The 16,391-nt window shown below is 33.3% G+C and overlaps 1 protein-coding gene across 1 annotated transcript in view; it reads right to left on the bottom strand.

The window, feature by feature from the left end:
• Positions 1–6,477: 6,477 nt before the first annotated feature.
• Positions 6,478–16,391, bottom strand: part of LOC111049736 (MOB kinase activator 1B) — a 30,688-nt gene continuing 20,774 nt past the window's right edge. Inside the window, exon 5 of the mRNA XM_022335896.2 lies at positions 6,478–7,535. Coding sequence (XP_022191588.2) covers positions 7,455–7,535 — 81 coding nt within the window. The 3' untranslated portion in view covers positions 6,478–7,454. The remainder of the gene's footprint in view (positions 7,536–16,391) is intronic.

The raw sequence follows: 16,391 nt of genomic DNA, 5'->3' as shown, positions 1-16,391 counted from the left end.
AAAATACATGTCCTATATCACTAGGTACTATAGAGCCCACTGATGAAGATAAACTTTCACTATAACTTAACCAATTATAATTCCCAGCACTGACTTAAGAATATTCTACCCCACTACACAAGTTTAACACAAGAATATATATAGCCTACACAAGAACACAAGAACTACCACAAGAACATGTCATAATAAACGCATAATAAGCGTAATTAATCCAATAATAAACAATATGAAAGAGATATAGATTAGACACTAAAAATAAATACTAAGGGAAATTCAAAAACAAAAAAAAACTTTTGCTTTAATCAACAAATCCGATTGATTAACATAAGAATCAATGCCTCACGTTGGCGGCGACAATTTGAGCTCTTCGTCTACTTGCTCTTTACATAAAGTACTTGAAATTAAAAATAATCATATAATGAGTAATTCATTAAATTCAATGGATAATTTGCCAATATAATGGTTTCTGTATGGGCGCCACCCAGTCCTTTTTGACTAGGAAAATAATAGTTGATAGATAAATACTAGTAAAATGATAAAATATAAATAAACATAACCTGAAACTCTCACTCTGGGTCGTGAATTTGGGATTTGTTGAATAAAACAAGAAATCAATCAGTTATTGCTAAACTATATTGAGAATTCAAATAGACGAAAATGAAATAAAGTTGCAATAATGCTGAGAAGCCTCACAAATGAGAGAAAATTAAATATGAATAGAGCTTCAAAACTAAATTTACTCAAAAATGTAATCAATTTAAAAATTGAAAATGAAGTTTTCAATTTGAATTTGATAATAACATAGAATCCAAGAAATGCTAGTGAGTAATTAAAATCAATATATACAATTATCAATAGAATTTAAATCTTTCAAGAAATGTTCAAAACTGAAATTCAAAAGCAATAATTTAAAATAAATTTGAAATCTATGGAATTGAATAAAAACTCTTCCTCTGAAATTACTAATAATTCTTTGTTAAACCCTACTTGAAAAAGGAAACTGGAAGGTTGTTGCTATTTTTGGCTTTAGTGGAGTCACAGATCAATAATTGAAATCCTAGTATGTGTCAAGAATAAAACTGATGATAAGACTCACTGTAGCTTGATCACGTCACTCTCCTATGAATTGTGACATCTGATGCTGCTGTTTGCCAATCCCAGAGAATACCTCAACACAGGACACTTGACACCTCTCAATGACCAATTCTTCAAGACTGGCTTGGGACGTTCTCGTTCCTCCATATATAGCCTAATGTGTCAACCTGTCGCTCATGTGTGGGGTTCCTCTTCATAAGGGATCTGTGACTACCACCACTACTTGCCAATATTTATCTTTCCAGTATTTAACAATATTGGGGACTCTACTTCAAACTTTATTAATTACTCGCAGTTCTCTTTCAGAGGAATAATAATCTAGAGTTTGTAATAAAAAAATAGGCTGAAGCTCATTCAAGAAAAAAATTATCTTCCCTGACTCTCAGCTATGAAACTGATTCTTTAACAAGACATACAATAATTCTTTACTCTCTTAAAGATTTAATCAACTCCGATAATATGAATATATACATCAATATTACATCAAAACCAATACAAAACAAACAATACAAAAATGAGAATAAATGCATCAAATTCACAAGTGCCAAATACATCAATCTAAATTCAAATGTGACATAGTAACATAACATCAATCACATAAAGTAATAAATTGTAGTCTACAGTAAAAATTAAAAAATTTAATACATAATTATTTGTAGTGCACTACCCTATATTATAAGAAACAGCCTACCTAATACTCATGAGTAATGTAACATATAATATGGATTACCGGTATCAAAATACAGCTTTAGTGATCATTATTTATTCAATTACAAAAAGGTCTTTAAATTCCAATTGAGGCTTGTCATTGACCTCTCAGAATATTAGTTTTGCCACATGCTTGTCAAAAATCCTCAATTACCACGTGCACAACTTTCTAAAATTCCTGGTTGAAAGTGTTGAAATAACCATGCTTGAAAAGTGCTGGTCGTCATCCTATGAAACATGCCATTTCCCACATGCCATTCAAACTACACATTCACAATTATGCATTCATGCATGCGTTCTAACAATGGGCCTGTCCTTTCTGATCCTCTGGTTGTCTTAATACCTGGAAATGCTAAATAGGTCTCCTCAAAATTGAGGAGAAGGCTTCGAAATTAATGACCACCCTGAAATTGAATGTTGGAGAGGTCATTCACCCACGGTAGGGTAGCATATTTGGTGCAATCTTTTCCACTGAACTCTTTCTGTTTGAATTGTATCTGGAGCCTGGTAATAGGGGATAATAGGAATGATTCTCTAGAGAACGTAAGTCACCTATTTCAAGACGCCCTTCACCCCTTTCTTGATAGAGAATTCGATAAATGCGAATTAATGAGAGCACTTAAGATGGCAAAGAATAGAAAAGCTCCAGGACATGATGGAATAGGTTATGAATTATACAAGGCCCTACCCACAGTTTGGATAGATACTCTGTTGATGTTCTACAATAGAATTTTCTGTGAAGAGATCATTCCTTCTGAATGGACAAAAGTTAAAATGTTCTTCTTGTAGAAACAACGAGATAGACTGAACCCGAAGAATTATAGAAGCTTAGCGTTGATCAATAGTACTTTGAAACTATTTACGGGTAAGTTAGAGCAGAGATTGACATTATGGGCGGAGAGTGGAAATGTTCTACCCGAGTGCCAGAATGGATTTCGCAGAAGTCGCGCTTGCTCGGATTACATCGTCACCCTTCAATCACTCATATACTGCCAGGTGCATGCAAGGAACAAGAAGCTATATGCTTTATACGTTGATTTTGCTTCTGCGTTTGATTCAGAACCCCATTCGCTTCTGTGGTAAGAGTTAGGAAAGCTGCGGGTCAGTTCAAAGTTATTGAGAATATTAAGTGGTATTTACACTTAAGTGGTATTTACGCGACCATCATAGACAAGGGCAGTGAACAATCCGAGCCAATATCGGTCACAAAAGGCATTTTGCAGGGGGATTCTGTCAGTCCGCTTCTCTTTCCTCTCTATTTACATGACATTGATGATTATTTCAGGAAAAAAAATTTAAATTGGATTAGAATGAGCGAAAGGGATGACCTTCTCATGCTGCTCTTTGCAGACGATATAGTTATTTTGGCTGATTGCGAATATGATTTGAGAAATAAACTGAAATGTCTTGCAGAATATTGCGAGTACAAGAAGCTATCAGTCAATATAGATAAAACAAAAATAGTGCCTTTCCACAAAAGAGGATTAACGAGAAATTTATCATTCTGGCTAGGAGAAAGTAAAATAGAAATAGTCAAGCAGTACGATTATTACTTGGGAGTTATTTTCAGTAAAGATGGAAAGTTTCGGCAGCATAGCAGATCACTGAATCTAAAGATTAAATCAACTGGAGAATCAGTGATGAATATTCTCAGAAAAGCTAAGTTGAATGTATGGGATAGTAAGATGAAGCTTTACGATTCTGTCGTTCTACCCGCTTTGATGTACGGCTCGGAAGTATGGGGGCTCCACAACCTTGAAGTATTAGGGCTCAATTACAATTCTTAAAAAAGCTATTCTTTTTGAGCCAATGCACGCCGAGTTGAGGAGTACGTTTAGAGACAAAAAGAATCAAACTAAACTTTGATGTACTTTGTAGAGTCCTGAAATTTCTAAGAAGAGTGCTGTCTATGCCTAACAATAGGTACCCTTCTATTTGTTTATTTATTTTATTTATTTGAGTATTACAATAGTGCGATAATATCCCTCTAGCTGTAAGCTATTTGAGGGATTTATAAAAATAATCCTTTACATACAATAAAAACAATCAATAACAATAATTATATTTCTTAATTAACCTGATTATATTTCGTCATTTTTGTAACTGATTGTTCTCTTTTGCCCATTGCACCATAACTTAACTTAACTTAAACCGACTTAACTGAACGGAATAAGACTTATAAAAAAAGACTTTACTTGGTAAGCGACAATTAACAAGATAATCACTCTGGGATATTACCTAATGTTACTCACTCTGAACATAAATATTTATTAAATCATAATATATCTTCATTGAAAAACTAAAATTATTTTAAACTCAAAAAATATAATAGATAGTCAATAAAAAATTCATAAACTCGAATAAACACAAAAAACAAAACACAACTCATTTCCTGAAACTAATCAAAATGATTCATCCTTATGAAGTGCACTTTGAGTTTTGTTTGAATCTCATTCTTACTCTGTAACATTGTCAGTTCTAATGGCAATGAATTTAACAGAAATGGTATTCTGAATTCTGGAGTTTAAAGACACTGGCAAGCTTGGCTGCAGATGAGTCGACGGAGGCAGCTAAATACATCGGATAACTGGTTGGTTCAGATAAAGAGACATACAGCTTTGTCCGGGTATCAGTTAGAAATAGCGAATGAGTTTTCTCTTGATGGGATACTTTTTGACTCTCTGACAGATATTTCGGAGGGGTATGCAGGAGTTCTATTTCTTGAAGATCAAAGATTGGCGTTGGATTCAGCAAACTGTCCCCTTTATGGAAAAATAAATCCTCTTTTAAATTTAGGAGAGCAGCTTAGGATGAATATACCTTTTGCAAAAACTAGAATTCTAACCCAGCTGCGACTAGCATCAGACAAGGGAGTATACCTGTTCAAGAATAGAGGAGTTTGGATTAACTCTACTAGAAACTGCCCTATTTGTAATTACGGGGAATTAGAAACTCTAGAACATTTTTTGTTGCGCTCCCCAATGTATAGAAGATGTAGAATCGTACTCAAGAGCTGCAACAACCTGCTTAAATGTATGAGTACGAGAGAGAAGGGAATCCCACACGGTAGGCCTGTCTCACTCACTCCGCCTTACACACTTTTGGCTGTAGCTTAGCATTGGATAGCCCGTTCCAGTTAGTATAGAGTTCACTGGTATTTATATAGACCTTGCTGGGTAGACAAAGTCACCCCGGTCGACGGTATCTTTAGACCTTGAGCAGCATTCAAGTATTGAGCACCATCTGTGGGTGAAATTCAGAAACATCTCTAAACTCTGCTATAGACAGAAATATGTCTAAAGAAAAATAATTCAAGTTTTAACACTCCAATTTGCAAGGATACATCCCGATATTGGAGACATTTATTGCCTTTTCATCTTTTTAATAATAATAATAATAATTATATTATCAATAATAATTATAATTATATAACAAGATATTTATCTCGGGCCACTCCCGTGTTTCGGATGGACACGTTAAGCCGTCGGTCCCGGCTGCCTAAAAAGCAGTCGTTAGGTCATGTCAGAGGCCCTGAAATTGATCAGTTGCGACCTGAAAACTCTGACACCAGACCTGAGCCAGCCAGGTCACTCGATATTATTATCTTTTTAATAAGATATAGGGATGGATAAATTCAACTAATTTTAATGCAATAATTTGTTATGGTAAGTTGTGGGATAGGCTACACACAATGGTGGCTTCAGGGGGCATGGACCCCAAAATTTTATACTTTATTCTATTAGAATAGATTCTAGTTTTTAAAAATTATTCTTGATCAGATATGAAATATCAGAAAATCAATTGCATAGAATATTTTGTAGAACCAGGTCTTATATATTCATGGAAATTAGTCGAATCATTACTTACGTATTCCACTACGTTATTGACTCAGGACAATAATCACAATCACTTTAATTTCTGGAGCAAAGGTTATTGAACAATCCACAACCAGTGGGGGTCTTCAGTGTACCTCACTCGCGTTCGTGCTCCATACAGAGACAGAGCAAATGAATCGTACCTTTTTCAGTAAACTTCAATGAAAATCTGATTCAAGTCTAAATGTTTGAATGAACAAACATTATAATTTTCTAGAAACATGAAAGGCATGGCCCCTCCCTTGAAGCTAAGATTTTTTTCAAATGAGAATTTAATCAAACATATTTGTTTATGATTAATTCATGATAAAATAACAGAACATCCAAGAATACTCGCAAGGATGAGCATAAACTAATCTTGTTTCTCACAACCAATAAATAAGTTTATTCAGTTGACCCTCTGAACCTTGTGAGAGTGCTTGAAAAGCCTCAAGAATTTGATTGTCCAGTTTAATTTCTGTCTTCGGTCGAATCAAACCAAAATAGTCAACAGAGAATTTTTTCAGTGAATTCCGAAGAATCCATTCTTCATATTTGATCAATTTCTGTATGTTGATTATGTTCAGTTTCAATTTTTTCAAAAATGTGTAAAATTTTTCGAAGCCCAAATTTTTTTATATTCAACTTTGAAGTATTCATGTCTTCCAATTGTTCCCAGGAAAATTCATACCTGTTGTATACCATGAAAACACTCTTCATGATAATACATTCTTCCTTAAAATTATAATATGCGACTTTGTAGGAGTTTCCATTTGGGATCAGTGGGCTCAAAAGGGCCAGTATAAATTAAACAAATGACTTTGCTATACAAACTTTTTGGTACTTTATTCATAAAAATATAGCAAAAAATATTACACATAAAATGCATAATAACTCCATCAGAATTCACAATGAACTGACTGCTTGTATAAAGTTAAACATTTTCAACAGATGGGTTCAATCGTACAATCGAATTTCTTGAAAAATACTCATTTCCATACTAAGATGAAAAATTTTAGTTCTTTTTTTAGAAATAGACAGTCTTCACATTCATTCTTCAGAAGAATTATTCAATACAAATTCGAATCCGGTTTGCTTAAAACGGCTAGGCCTACTAACACTAGGTTTAAACAGGTAAGAGATACGTGCAATCTTCATAGTTAATCTAAATAAATTATAATAAGATAACAAAATATTAAATAAATAATCATAACAACTAAAACATCAACTATTTCATATAAAAAATTAAATCACATCATTGGGAATATTAAAAATAAAACCTAAAGAGATAAAAGTGCACTCCCTACAAGATAAGTTCATTAACAGCCAAAGTTATGTATGTATCATAATTTACAACTCTAACAGAACCTTCTTTAGAAACCCTGATTATCATTATTTACTCTCCCCAAACCAAAGCAGAGGCACTTACGATTGGGCATGCTTTTAAACCTACTGAAAAATTTTATTTTAAAGGACTATCCATTATTATTATTTCTCAGTTCTGTGGATATTTTGATGCATAATAACTGTAGCTAACTTAGTCAAAAAACTAACAAGATATATAACTTTTCTATTTCTACAATACACAATGATGATGATTGAGGTGCACAGGAACAAATGCATCAGCAATAATTCATTACAGATATTATAATATCAATGAGAAAGGATTTCAAAGCCCAATATGATTAGAGAATTCTCAGCCAATAAATTAATCTTCAGATCTTAGATCAGTGTATATGTAGTTTTTAAAATATGTGCAGGATTGACCATAAAGATAATGCCTTGACTAGAAAATCCTCATCGGGTGTCTTTAGCCGTCAATTTTTCGATAAGTTCTTGTAGAGGAGCTAGCTCTCTTCTTTCAATCAGGTTGAATTCCTAAAAACAAACAAGAATAAGTGTTACTTGGTGAAAGTACAATTATTATCACAGAAAATACTGCTGGCTTTCAGAAAAAAATAATAGAAAAAACACATCCCTTTTCAATTCATTATATGATCGAGTAACCAACTGACTGATGAATTGTATCAAGCCTCGTCTTCCACAGAAAGGTAACGAGTCTTAGAACCATTTGTTGCATCCCGGAATTTCAAATCAAGTAGCGCCTAACCAATAAAAAGGCAATTAGCAGAACAGCGCCTGGGTTTTTCGTAGTACTCTCCAAAGGCTTCTATGTGTCTCTCCTCATGGTAACGAGATAAGACACACAGTAAGATACATTTGCATCGATTTTAATAGAATTCTGTTCTGATCTAACAATGCAATACTTCCATCTTCTGGGATTTAACAGTTATGATTTACTTCGAGCTATTCACTGTTTGTTCTTCCTTTTATCATTAATACTCTAGTAGTGTTAATTGAAAGGATATTGCTGGATATCATTTTTCAAGTTCAGCTGTCCAAGGTTCTTTGTTCAACTCCGCTGATTTGTGCAGACTCAAGAAAATATCATATTAATGTAATTCTAATTGTACTTCATTTTCTTGATAAAAATAATTAGGTAAAACCTATCTCAATGGGGGCATGGAACGATCAAGAGAGAACAATACCACTCCTTCAACGCCGGTGGGATGGGAAACAATAACTGCCAACCCATGTCAATTCTCAACCAATATCAAACAATAGATCTTTTAATGCCCCCATCCAGATAGGTTTAGAGCATAAAATGTATTTTCAAAACCTACTCTAAAATCCGACACTCTGGCCCGCAACTTACAACTCGACATAATATGTATCGTTTGAAAAATATCAACTAGCACTAATAAGAAATTAGTTCTTTGATAATATTAGAATAGGCTCAAATAATATTACAAAAGGTTTTGTGCTCCATAATGATGGAATCCAACTATTGTAATATTACAATATTACAATACTTTGACACTTTTAGAATTTCAAATTGTGTGCTGTTAATGTAGATCGATTTTAATCGAAAACAAAATATCGAATATCGATCTTTTCTTCAAACATCGATATTTGATATTCATTCAATAGTTATTTGGAAAAGATTCATTTTGGTTTAATGGATGATTAAAATACATTTGAGAAATATAAATTTATTATCAAATCTTAAAATTATATACAGCAATGACTTAGAACTAACCGAAATTAATTAAACTCTAAAATATGTGTTTTATTCGGTTCAGTTGGCAAAGCAAAACTAATTGTTTGTGATATACGTTTTCTTGTTCTCTTCCGCTATGGCATGTTCTCTTGAAATGTGCTTGTAACAATTTCCTGTGATAAATTTATTTTAAAGTTTTATTTCTGCCAACTTCTTGTAACTTATATTAATTTTGTAGTAGATGTAAACTCAGTGAAAGCAAAATACGCTATGAGTTCTTGTTTTTCTCTTGGTAATTTTTCTGTAATTCATAATTTGTAAAATGTCTTTCAAACTAACCTCCCGAGCACATTTTTCATGCATTAACAATAATTCTGGATTTTTGGTATGGTGTTTCTTTATTATTATTATAAGGTTTTATTGTTTGTCATGTTCGAACTCTGTAATATACTTGAAATGTTGCATATTACATATTTCACAGTTAGCCAAAATGCTCTCAAGTCATTATATTATCCCTTCTCATATTAGAATTATTTTAGGATAAATTGATACAGGGCCTACTGTTAAAACTATTCTCCATCTTCAAAAATCTCTTTTATTGATTTTTTGATTTGTATTGTCATGTTTCTCTGCGCGGTAGTTATTAGTTTGTATCTTTGCAGCTGGAGCGCAAGTGGTCCACTGCCGACTTGATACTGTGCATTCTCGTTGCATATTCTATTTATCTTTGTTCTAGTTTTTGGATATGTTCTGAAGCCTTTGTCATTATTATTGTATTTGTCAATTTGTTGTTCGGCTTCCGGATATTTTTTGCATCTTTTTATAGATCAATTTTATTGGTGATTTCTTGATCAAGGTAGCACCTGCTTGCTATCCATTTCCTGCACTTCACTTGTCTCATCGTTTGGCTTCTAGCAGCAACTTCGTGTGTGTCTCCAATTATTCTGCTTTATTCGAGAAAATAGTTTTCACCTCACCCTGTTTGCTTGTTTTATTTGTTGGAGACATTTTTTCGGTTCTTTGGAGCCATCAACTTTAAAAATCGCATAAGTAGTTCATTTGTTATCTCATTTCTAATTTGTCAACGTGCTCGGGAACTCTTGTGTGTGTAAGTTACAACTTGAACTCTCATCTTTCGTGAAAATAGTTTTCACCTTGCCCTGTTTGTTTATTTCAATTGTTGGACATTCTCGACTGGTTCTGTGGAGCTATTTTTTAGTTTTTCAAGACTTGAACACTTGTTTCAATTTTACATATTTTATTTCCATTACGGCATTCCCAAAATGGCTGCTTGCGTGTGTCACCACGTCTATCTACAAGTTTAAATTTGTTTCACATATTGCAGACTCTTGGTTTTACATCGAGTGCTAACCTTGTTTAGTATTTCTTTATTTGCATTGTGGGACTGAAAGTTTACCCATCATTCATTCTATTGATATTTTTGTGATATATTGCCCATATCACTGTTTAACCTACTAGTCGTGACCCCGGGTCCCAGGGACCCGGGCAATTTTTGTTTTAGTTATAATTTTTCTTCCGTTTGCTTTACTGTCTATTGTGATCCATGTCAGTAGACACTTAAACTTGATGTAGAGTGTTAGTGCTTAGTGACTTGTTGTTTTCGTGAAATGACGTTTCTGGGTCCCAGGGACCCAAGGGTCACGACTAACGTAACTTTTTTCGTTCTTTTCAAAAGCACATTTGTATGAAATAGTGATTGGATTCAAGCAGTCAATATGTTTATTTTGAATAGAGACTTCGAAGAATGTACAAATTGACTTCTAGATCTCTATTTCAATGACATTAGTGAGGCTGAAAACAAATTCATAGTTCAAGATAAGAATACTGACCCTGAGTGGGATGATAGTGAAACCAATGAACTTCAGGTGATCCCAGGAATATGAAACCTCCCCTAAAAGTGAACTTTATGAGACCTTATATATTTTAAATATTTTTAGTAGTGTTTCATGTAGGTTTTAGGATTTATAATAGTATTCATCACTATAATTTCATAAGTCTTGCAAAGATTGTGCAACATGAAATTAAGGGTGAACTCAATGAAAAGAGTGAACTATGACCTTCCAATTTTTTCCTATCTTTCTAGTAGTGTTGCATGTAAGATCCATCATAGTATTCATCACTATATTTCTTTGTTCACTTTATATAAAATAATAACCAAACGTTACTTTTCACTACCCTAAAAATGCAAGGTTTCACAAATTAATTTTCATAATCATAATGAAGATCGATTTCTGCTTCACGTAAGTGCTCAATGTGTTAATCAATAATCCTTGGACATATTAAAATCATAGAATAGCATTACATCTTAAAATATATTGAAATATTCAATATGAAAGAAGCGGGTCCCTGGACCCAGGGCCACGACTAACGTCAGAAAAAAATAGGGTCACGACTAGAAGGTTAAAGTGACTCTCAATTGTAAATCGCATTTTACAAACATTGCAACTGAATATTTCCAAGACTCAGGAAATAAATTCTTCGAAACATTAATTGAAAACTCTTCCTCTACAACTGGCTGCTGTTTCATCCGCATTTCAAACAAGTTGGAATCTTGTTTCTCTTCTGATGTGTCCATTCGAGCTATTGGAAGCTCACGCTGTCTTCGAAGGCCCTAGACCAAACCGGGACCTTGACTTTGGCCTATTCGAGCTATTGGAAGCTCACGCTGTCCTTGAAGGCCCTAGACCAAACCGGGACCTTGGCTCTTGCATTTACGTTCCGCAGCTAAGTATTTTTGTATCATCCACTTTGCATTTTTATACTGCCCTAATCTATTGTTTTTATCTTTCAGGTTAGGAATTCATGGTTGTTCATATTCAACCTCATTTATCTTTGAATTTTATTGTTCAGCAAAATTGCTCTTGAGAATTGTTTGTCAGTTTTTTGTAATCAATTCATGAATGTTCTGTGAACATTGCAATTATCAATCCTATTTAATTCTTTGATTATTGCTAAAGCTTAGTCTCTGCATTTTGCAATTAGGCTATTTCAGTATAGGCTACTGTTATTCATATAACCTCATGGTTAATTTCAACCTACCTGTTTTCTTTGTTAGTATCAAACCAGTTCAAATGTTGAAGCTTTGCAATTCAACATATTTACATCTCAAATTTCCTAGGTGTTGTTTGTTGTTAGAAATGACAATTGTAGGTTTAAACTAAAGACTACTTATTATAGACTCTGGTATTCTATAAACGTTTGTTTAATAGCCATTACATTATTCTATTTTTGATACCAGATAGATTATTTTCTACGTGCATTGCTGTTATATTCATAACCTTTTACTGTCACTCATTAATAATTAAAATCCAAATTATTCAAATTATTACTATTCCAAATTGTCAAATTTACTTCATGTATTCAATCTTATCTCTTATTCATGTGTTTTGACATTCTTTAATGCTGATTAAAGTTTTGTATTTTACTAACCTACTTTTTCATTTGGCATTTCACCTTAGCCTACATGTTGATTAGTTTTAATACTGAGTTGCCTTAAACTGTTTTGCATTCATTCCAGTGCACAGGTTTTTGGAATGCACAACGGTTCTTGCACTCATGTGGAGTTTCAGTCACGTGTCAAATCAATCAAGACACATTTGTTTCTCTTATTTCAGAATTTGATTTATTCTCTCCTATTTATACAGTCCACTCTTTTCTAAGACTAAATTCCACACCTACCTTATCCAACACAAGTTTTGGCCCGACTGTCCAGTAAAGTTTAATCACCGAAACACCGCAAATTGTTACCCCTGTTGTGGGACCTTACCAAAATAAATATACCCCAAAATTGATAGCTTACCCCAATTTTTTTTCTCAGTGATCACTATTAAGTATAATAGCCATGTATGGCCTTATGGGAAGTAGTGATGATGAAATGTCTAGAGACACTGTCTTATTAGAAAATACATCAAGTAATCTTGAGGAATTAAGTACTAGTGGATTAGATATTGATGAAAATACGGTCAGACATGTATTTCTAGATCAGGTTAGCTTTAATCAGAGTTATAATCAACCTTTTAATGTGGTTCAAGTTGACGATGATAGCCTACATTTAGTATTAACTAACTCAAACGAGGCGTCTACAAATATTAATGGTCCAGTAAATACTACCACTATGGATACCAATACTATATTATCACAGTTAATGAGACAAACCCAAGATCAATCTAACAAGATTCAAGACCAATCTAGACAGAGTCAGGAACAATCTAAGCGAATTGAAAAGTCTATTCAAGAAGGTAATTTAGAACTTCATGAAAAATCAACGAATGTAATACAAAGATTAATAAAGGTAATGACAACATTGAGAAGTTAAGGTTGGATAGCATGGCAATGAAGCAAGAAATCTTAGCTGAACAATACAAGATAAATTCTGAATTGAGGGCCTTAGTGAATGAAAATCAGGAAAACATTTCAAAATTGCAGGATAAAACCCTTAATCTCGATTCAAACATTAGTTCTATTAATATTAAGATTAGCCATGTTGAAGATAAAGTACAAGCTGTTACTGAAAGTGTCGAAAATTCTAAAGTTAAACTTGACCAACACATTATCACTTTTGAATGTGAAAGAGATAACCAAAATGAAAAATATCAGGATCTGTTATCTAACCTCAATGAAGTCCAAGATCATATTGATCGTGATCAAGAGGAAATTTGTGTTGTAAAAAATAAATGTATCAAGAATGCTGTAGCAATCACTAAGTAAGATGATTATGTTCGTGAAACAGTTGCTAGTAATTTATCTAACAATGTAGATTACAGTTATTTCCAATCCCCTAGACAGGACTTTCAAATGAGCATTGATTACCGTAGCCTCATGAATTTTATTAATGCTTTGAATGAGTATCTGATTCGTAATAAAATACAACAATGGGAACAAATAAAGGTTATTGTAGAGAGCAACATGACAAGCAATAATCGTCACAAAGATTGGTGGTATTTTATTAAAGATGATACTCATACTTTTGAGGAGTTTAAGAATAAGTTTGTGGATCGTATGTGGTCACCAACCATACAAGCTAAGTTAAAAGCTCAATTGAATACTGGTAGATTTCGACCAGGTACAGATCAAACTTTAACTGAATATTTCATTTCTAAGTATAATGTGGCTAAGAATTTTTTGCCGGCAATGGACCATCAAGTAATTTTTACATTGTTGTGCGCTCACTTTGATGATACCATCAATTCAGCCGCTTTGGTACGAAATGCTAAAACACATGAAACTTTTTTGAATGTATTGAATGATTTTGTTCATCATGAAAAATATCGACCTTCTACTAACCAAGATAATAATGATCGTAATCATAAGATTCAACAATCTGACCAACATCAGATCAATCAAGGTCACAATAGTTATCAACACTTCCCATCTTCTATGCAAATGCCACCCAACATGTATCCACCTGTTATTCAAAATCATGGATATCCAAATATGATTTCACCTCAGATAACTCAGCATGTGAATCCCACATCAAATAATAGTAATCAGCAAAGTAAATTTGCTTCTAATAATTATAAAGGTGAAAAATCTCATGGCTATTTTAATAGAGGTAATCGTCATAATAATCGTTATTACTCAAATAATAACGACAATGCACAAAGTTCAGAGAATGCACATCCATTGGCACATAACATGGGAGTACCACCACCGCCATTGGACCAACCCAATCCAGCATTTGTTCCTAATCAAAATTCATATCAAAATCGAGCTTTAAACTACTAGTAGGGCAACGAAATAAGGTTCCTGTTTGTCCTGTCGAACAAGGTTTACGTAATTTTGATGTTAATTTGGATGTGAATCAGATTGATCATAAAATATTCTCAAATAATGGATTAAGTGTAACACCTAATAAAAATATACACGATTTTGATGTTGTACAAGTAGACTCTAGAAATTTAAACAATAGCAATTTGATTAACGATCAGGAGATATTCAACTTTAATAAAAATGTTTTTTCTTGACTTAGAAATCGACGAATTTTTCTCCGGATGAAGAATAAAGGCGTAAAATCAGACGCTATAAAAATAATATGATTAATAGGAGGCGCACTGTATTCAAAGTTAATGACTTAGTGTTAATTAATCATTATGTACTATCTAATAAAATATGAAAGTTTTCAGCGAAACTCTGCCCACGGTATAAAGGTCCGTATGCAGTGGTTGAAGATTTCGGTAAAGGATGTTTTGAATTGAAGGATATTTCCAGTGGAAAAATTTTAAAAGTTAATCAATTTATGATGAAAATATTTCGGCATCGCCCTGGTTCACAGACTTGAGGTTTTGTGATAAGATAAGATTATGTATGCTCTCTCTCTAATTTTTTAGAACTTAAGATTTATTTATTTATTTAATCTTTCAGATTCACACAACTTACAGAAAAGTACCACAGGCTTATAAGCCCAAAACGGTTCCAATTCTAATTTGTACAACAGTCCAAATGTAGCTAGGTTATGTGTCACTTGACATTCATCAATTACACACTCAATTTACAATTCAAAACACACACAAACCATTTTAAAATTAAAAAAATTAGAAAAAAACACACAAACTTTGAAAAAAACTATAAAATTTTGAGACCGAAAAGACAAACACACTATTTAGAACTTATCACAGCTATAACTATACCTACAGCTTAGACCTTTACAGCTTAGATCTTTGTCGCATCTTGATAAGCTCTGCATGAACTCCATGTTATACCAAGAGCTACAGAGTATAGACTGTCTAATAGTTGGAAATTATAACTTTGATGGACCTGTACAGAACACGGAAATGGGAACCCCTGAGTAAAAGTCCAAGTGTGGAATAACGTCACTAAACTTAACAGGATGCGTTTCATTGTACAAGGGTCGAAAATGTGCTAAAATTACCTGCCAAAAGGGCTCACAGTTGTATTGTTCTCGCTTGACCGTCCCATGCCCCCATTGAGATAGGTTTTACCCAAATAATCATTCTGCAAATAATTTAGGAGTAACATATATTGAAATAAACGTGAATAGAGAAATCTAATCCAATCATTTCAAAAATTCTTCATAACTATTGCCTCATCCACTTCATCCCTCCATGATCTTCTCGAAGACGGGCATTTGTTTTGAAGGATTCCCTAAACAAAAATTGTTGAACAGGCTTCCAGTAGTTATAAGGCAATCATAATCTTTCAATAGCATCATAGCAACTCCCATATCCGAATGAAGGCTCTCGCTACAGGTGATGCGGATTGCAACCAGAGATAATAATTCACCAATTCTCTCCTCAGATTCACATATTATTACATTGTCAAACAATGCATTATTCTTTTCCCACGTAATTGTTGTAGGCAGTAAAATCAATGCAAATATTGTATCGAAGGCGCGCCTCCAACGTTGAAAATAAACATTTTATTTGATATTCTAATTTACATGAATTCATTAACTTTATTCTCTCTTTATTATTTTTTACAATTAAGCACAGATCATTGTAAAAAATATTACTTACTTACTCCAAATAGTTATTTGTGCAACTAGTGACACTTTGCTGCACCGAAAAAAAACGTTTATGCACAAGCCGTAGGCGAGTGCGGAATGGTTTCTTGAGTGCAGCAAAGGAACTTTGCGTACGTATTTCACATTACTTCCTATTGTTACCATTTAGATGTATAATTCAAAATCCCTCTGC

Source organism: Nilaparvata lugens, chromosome 1 (genome assembly GCF_014356525.2).
Source record: "Nilaparvata lugens isolate BPH chromosome 1, ASM1435652v1, whole genome shotgun sequence".
In the NCBI taxonomy this organism is placed as follows: Eukaryota; Metazoa; Arthropoda; class Insecta; order Hemiptera; family Delphacidae; genus Nilaparvata; species Nilaparvata lugens.
The sequence above is the reverse complement of the archived record's forward strand: the minus strand, read 5'-3'. Positions and strand labels throughout refer to the sequence as shown.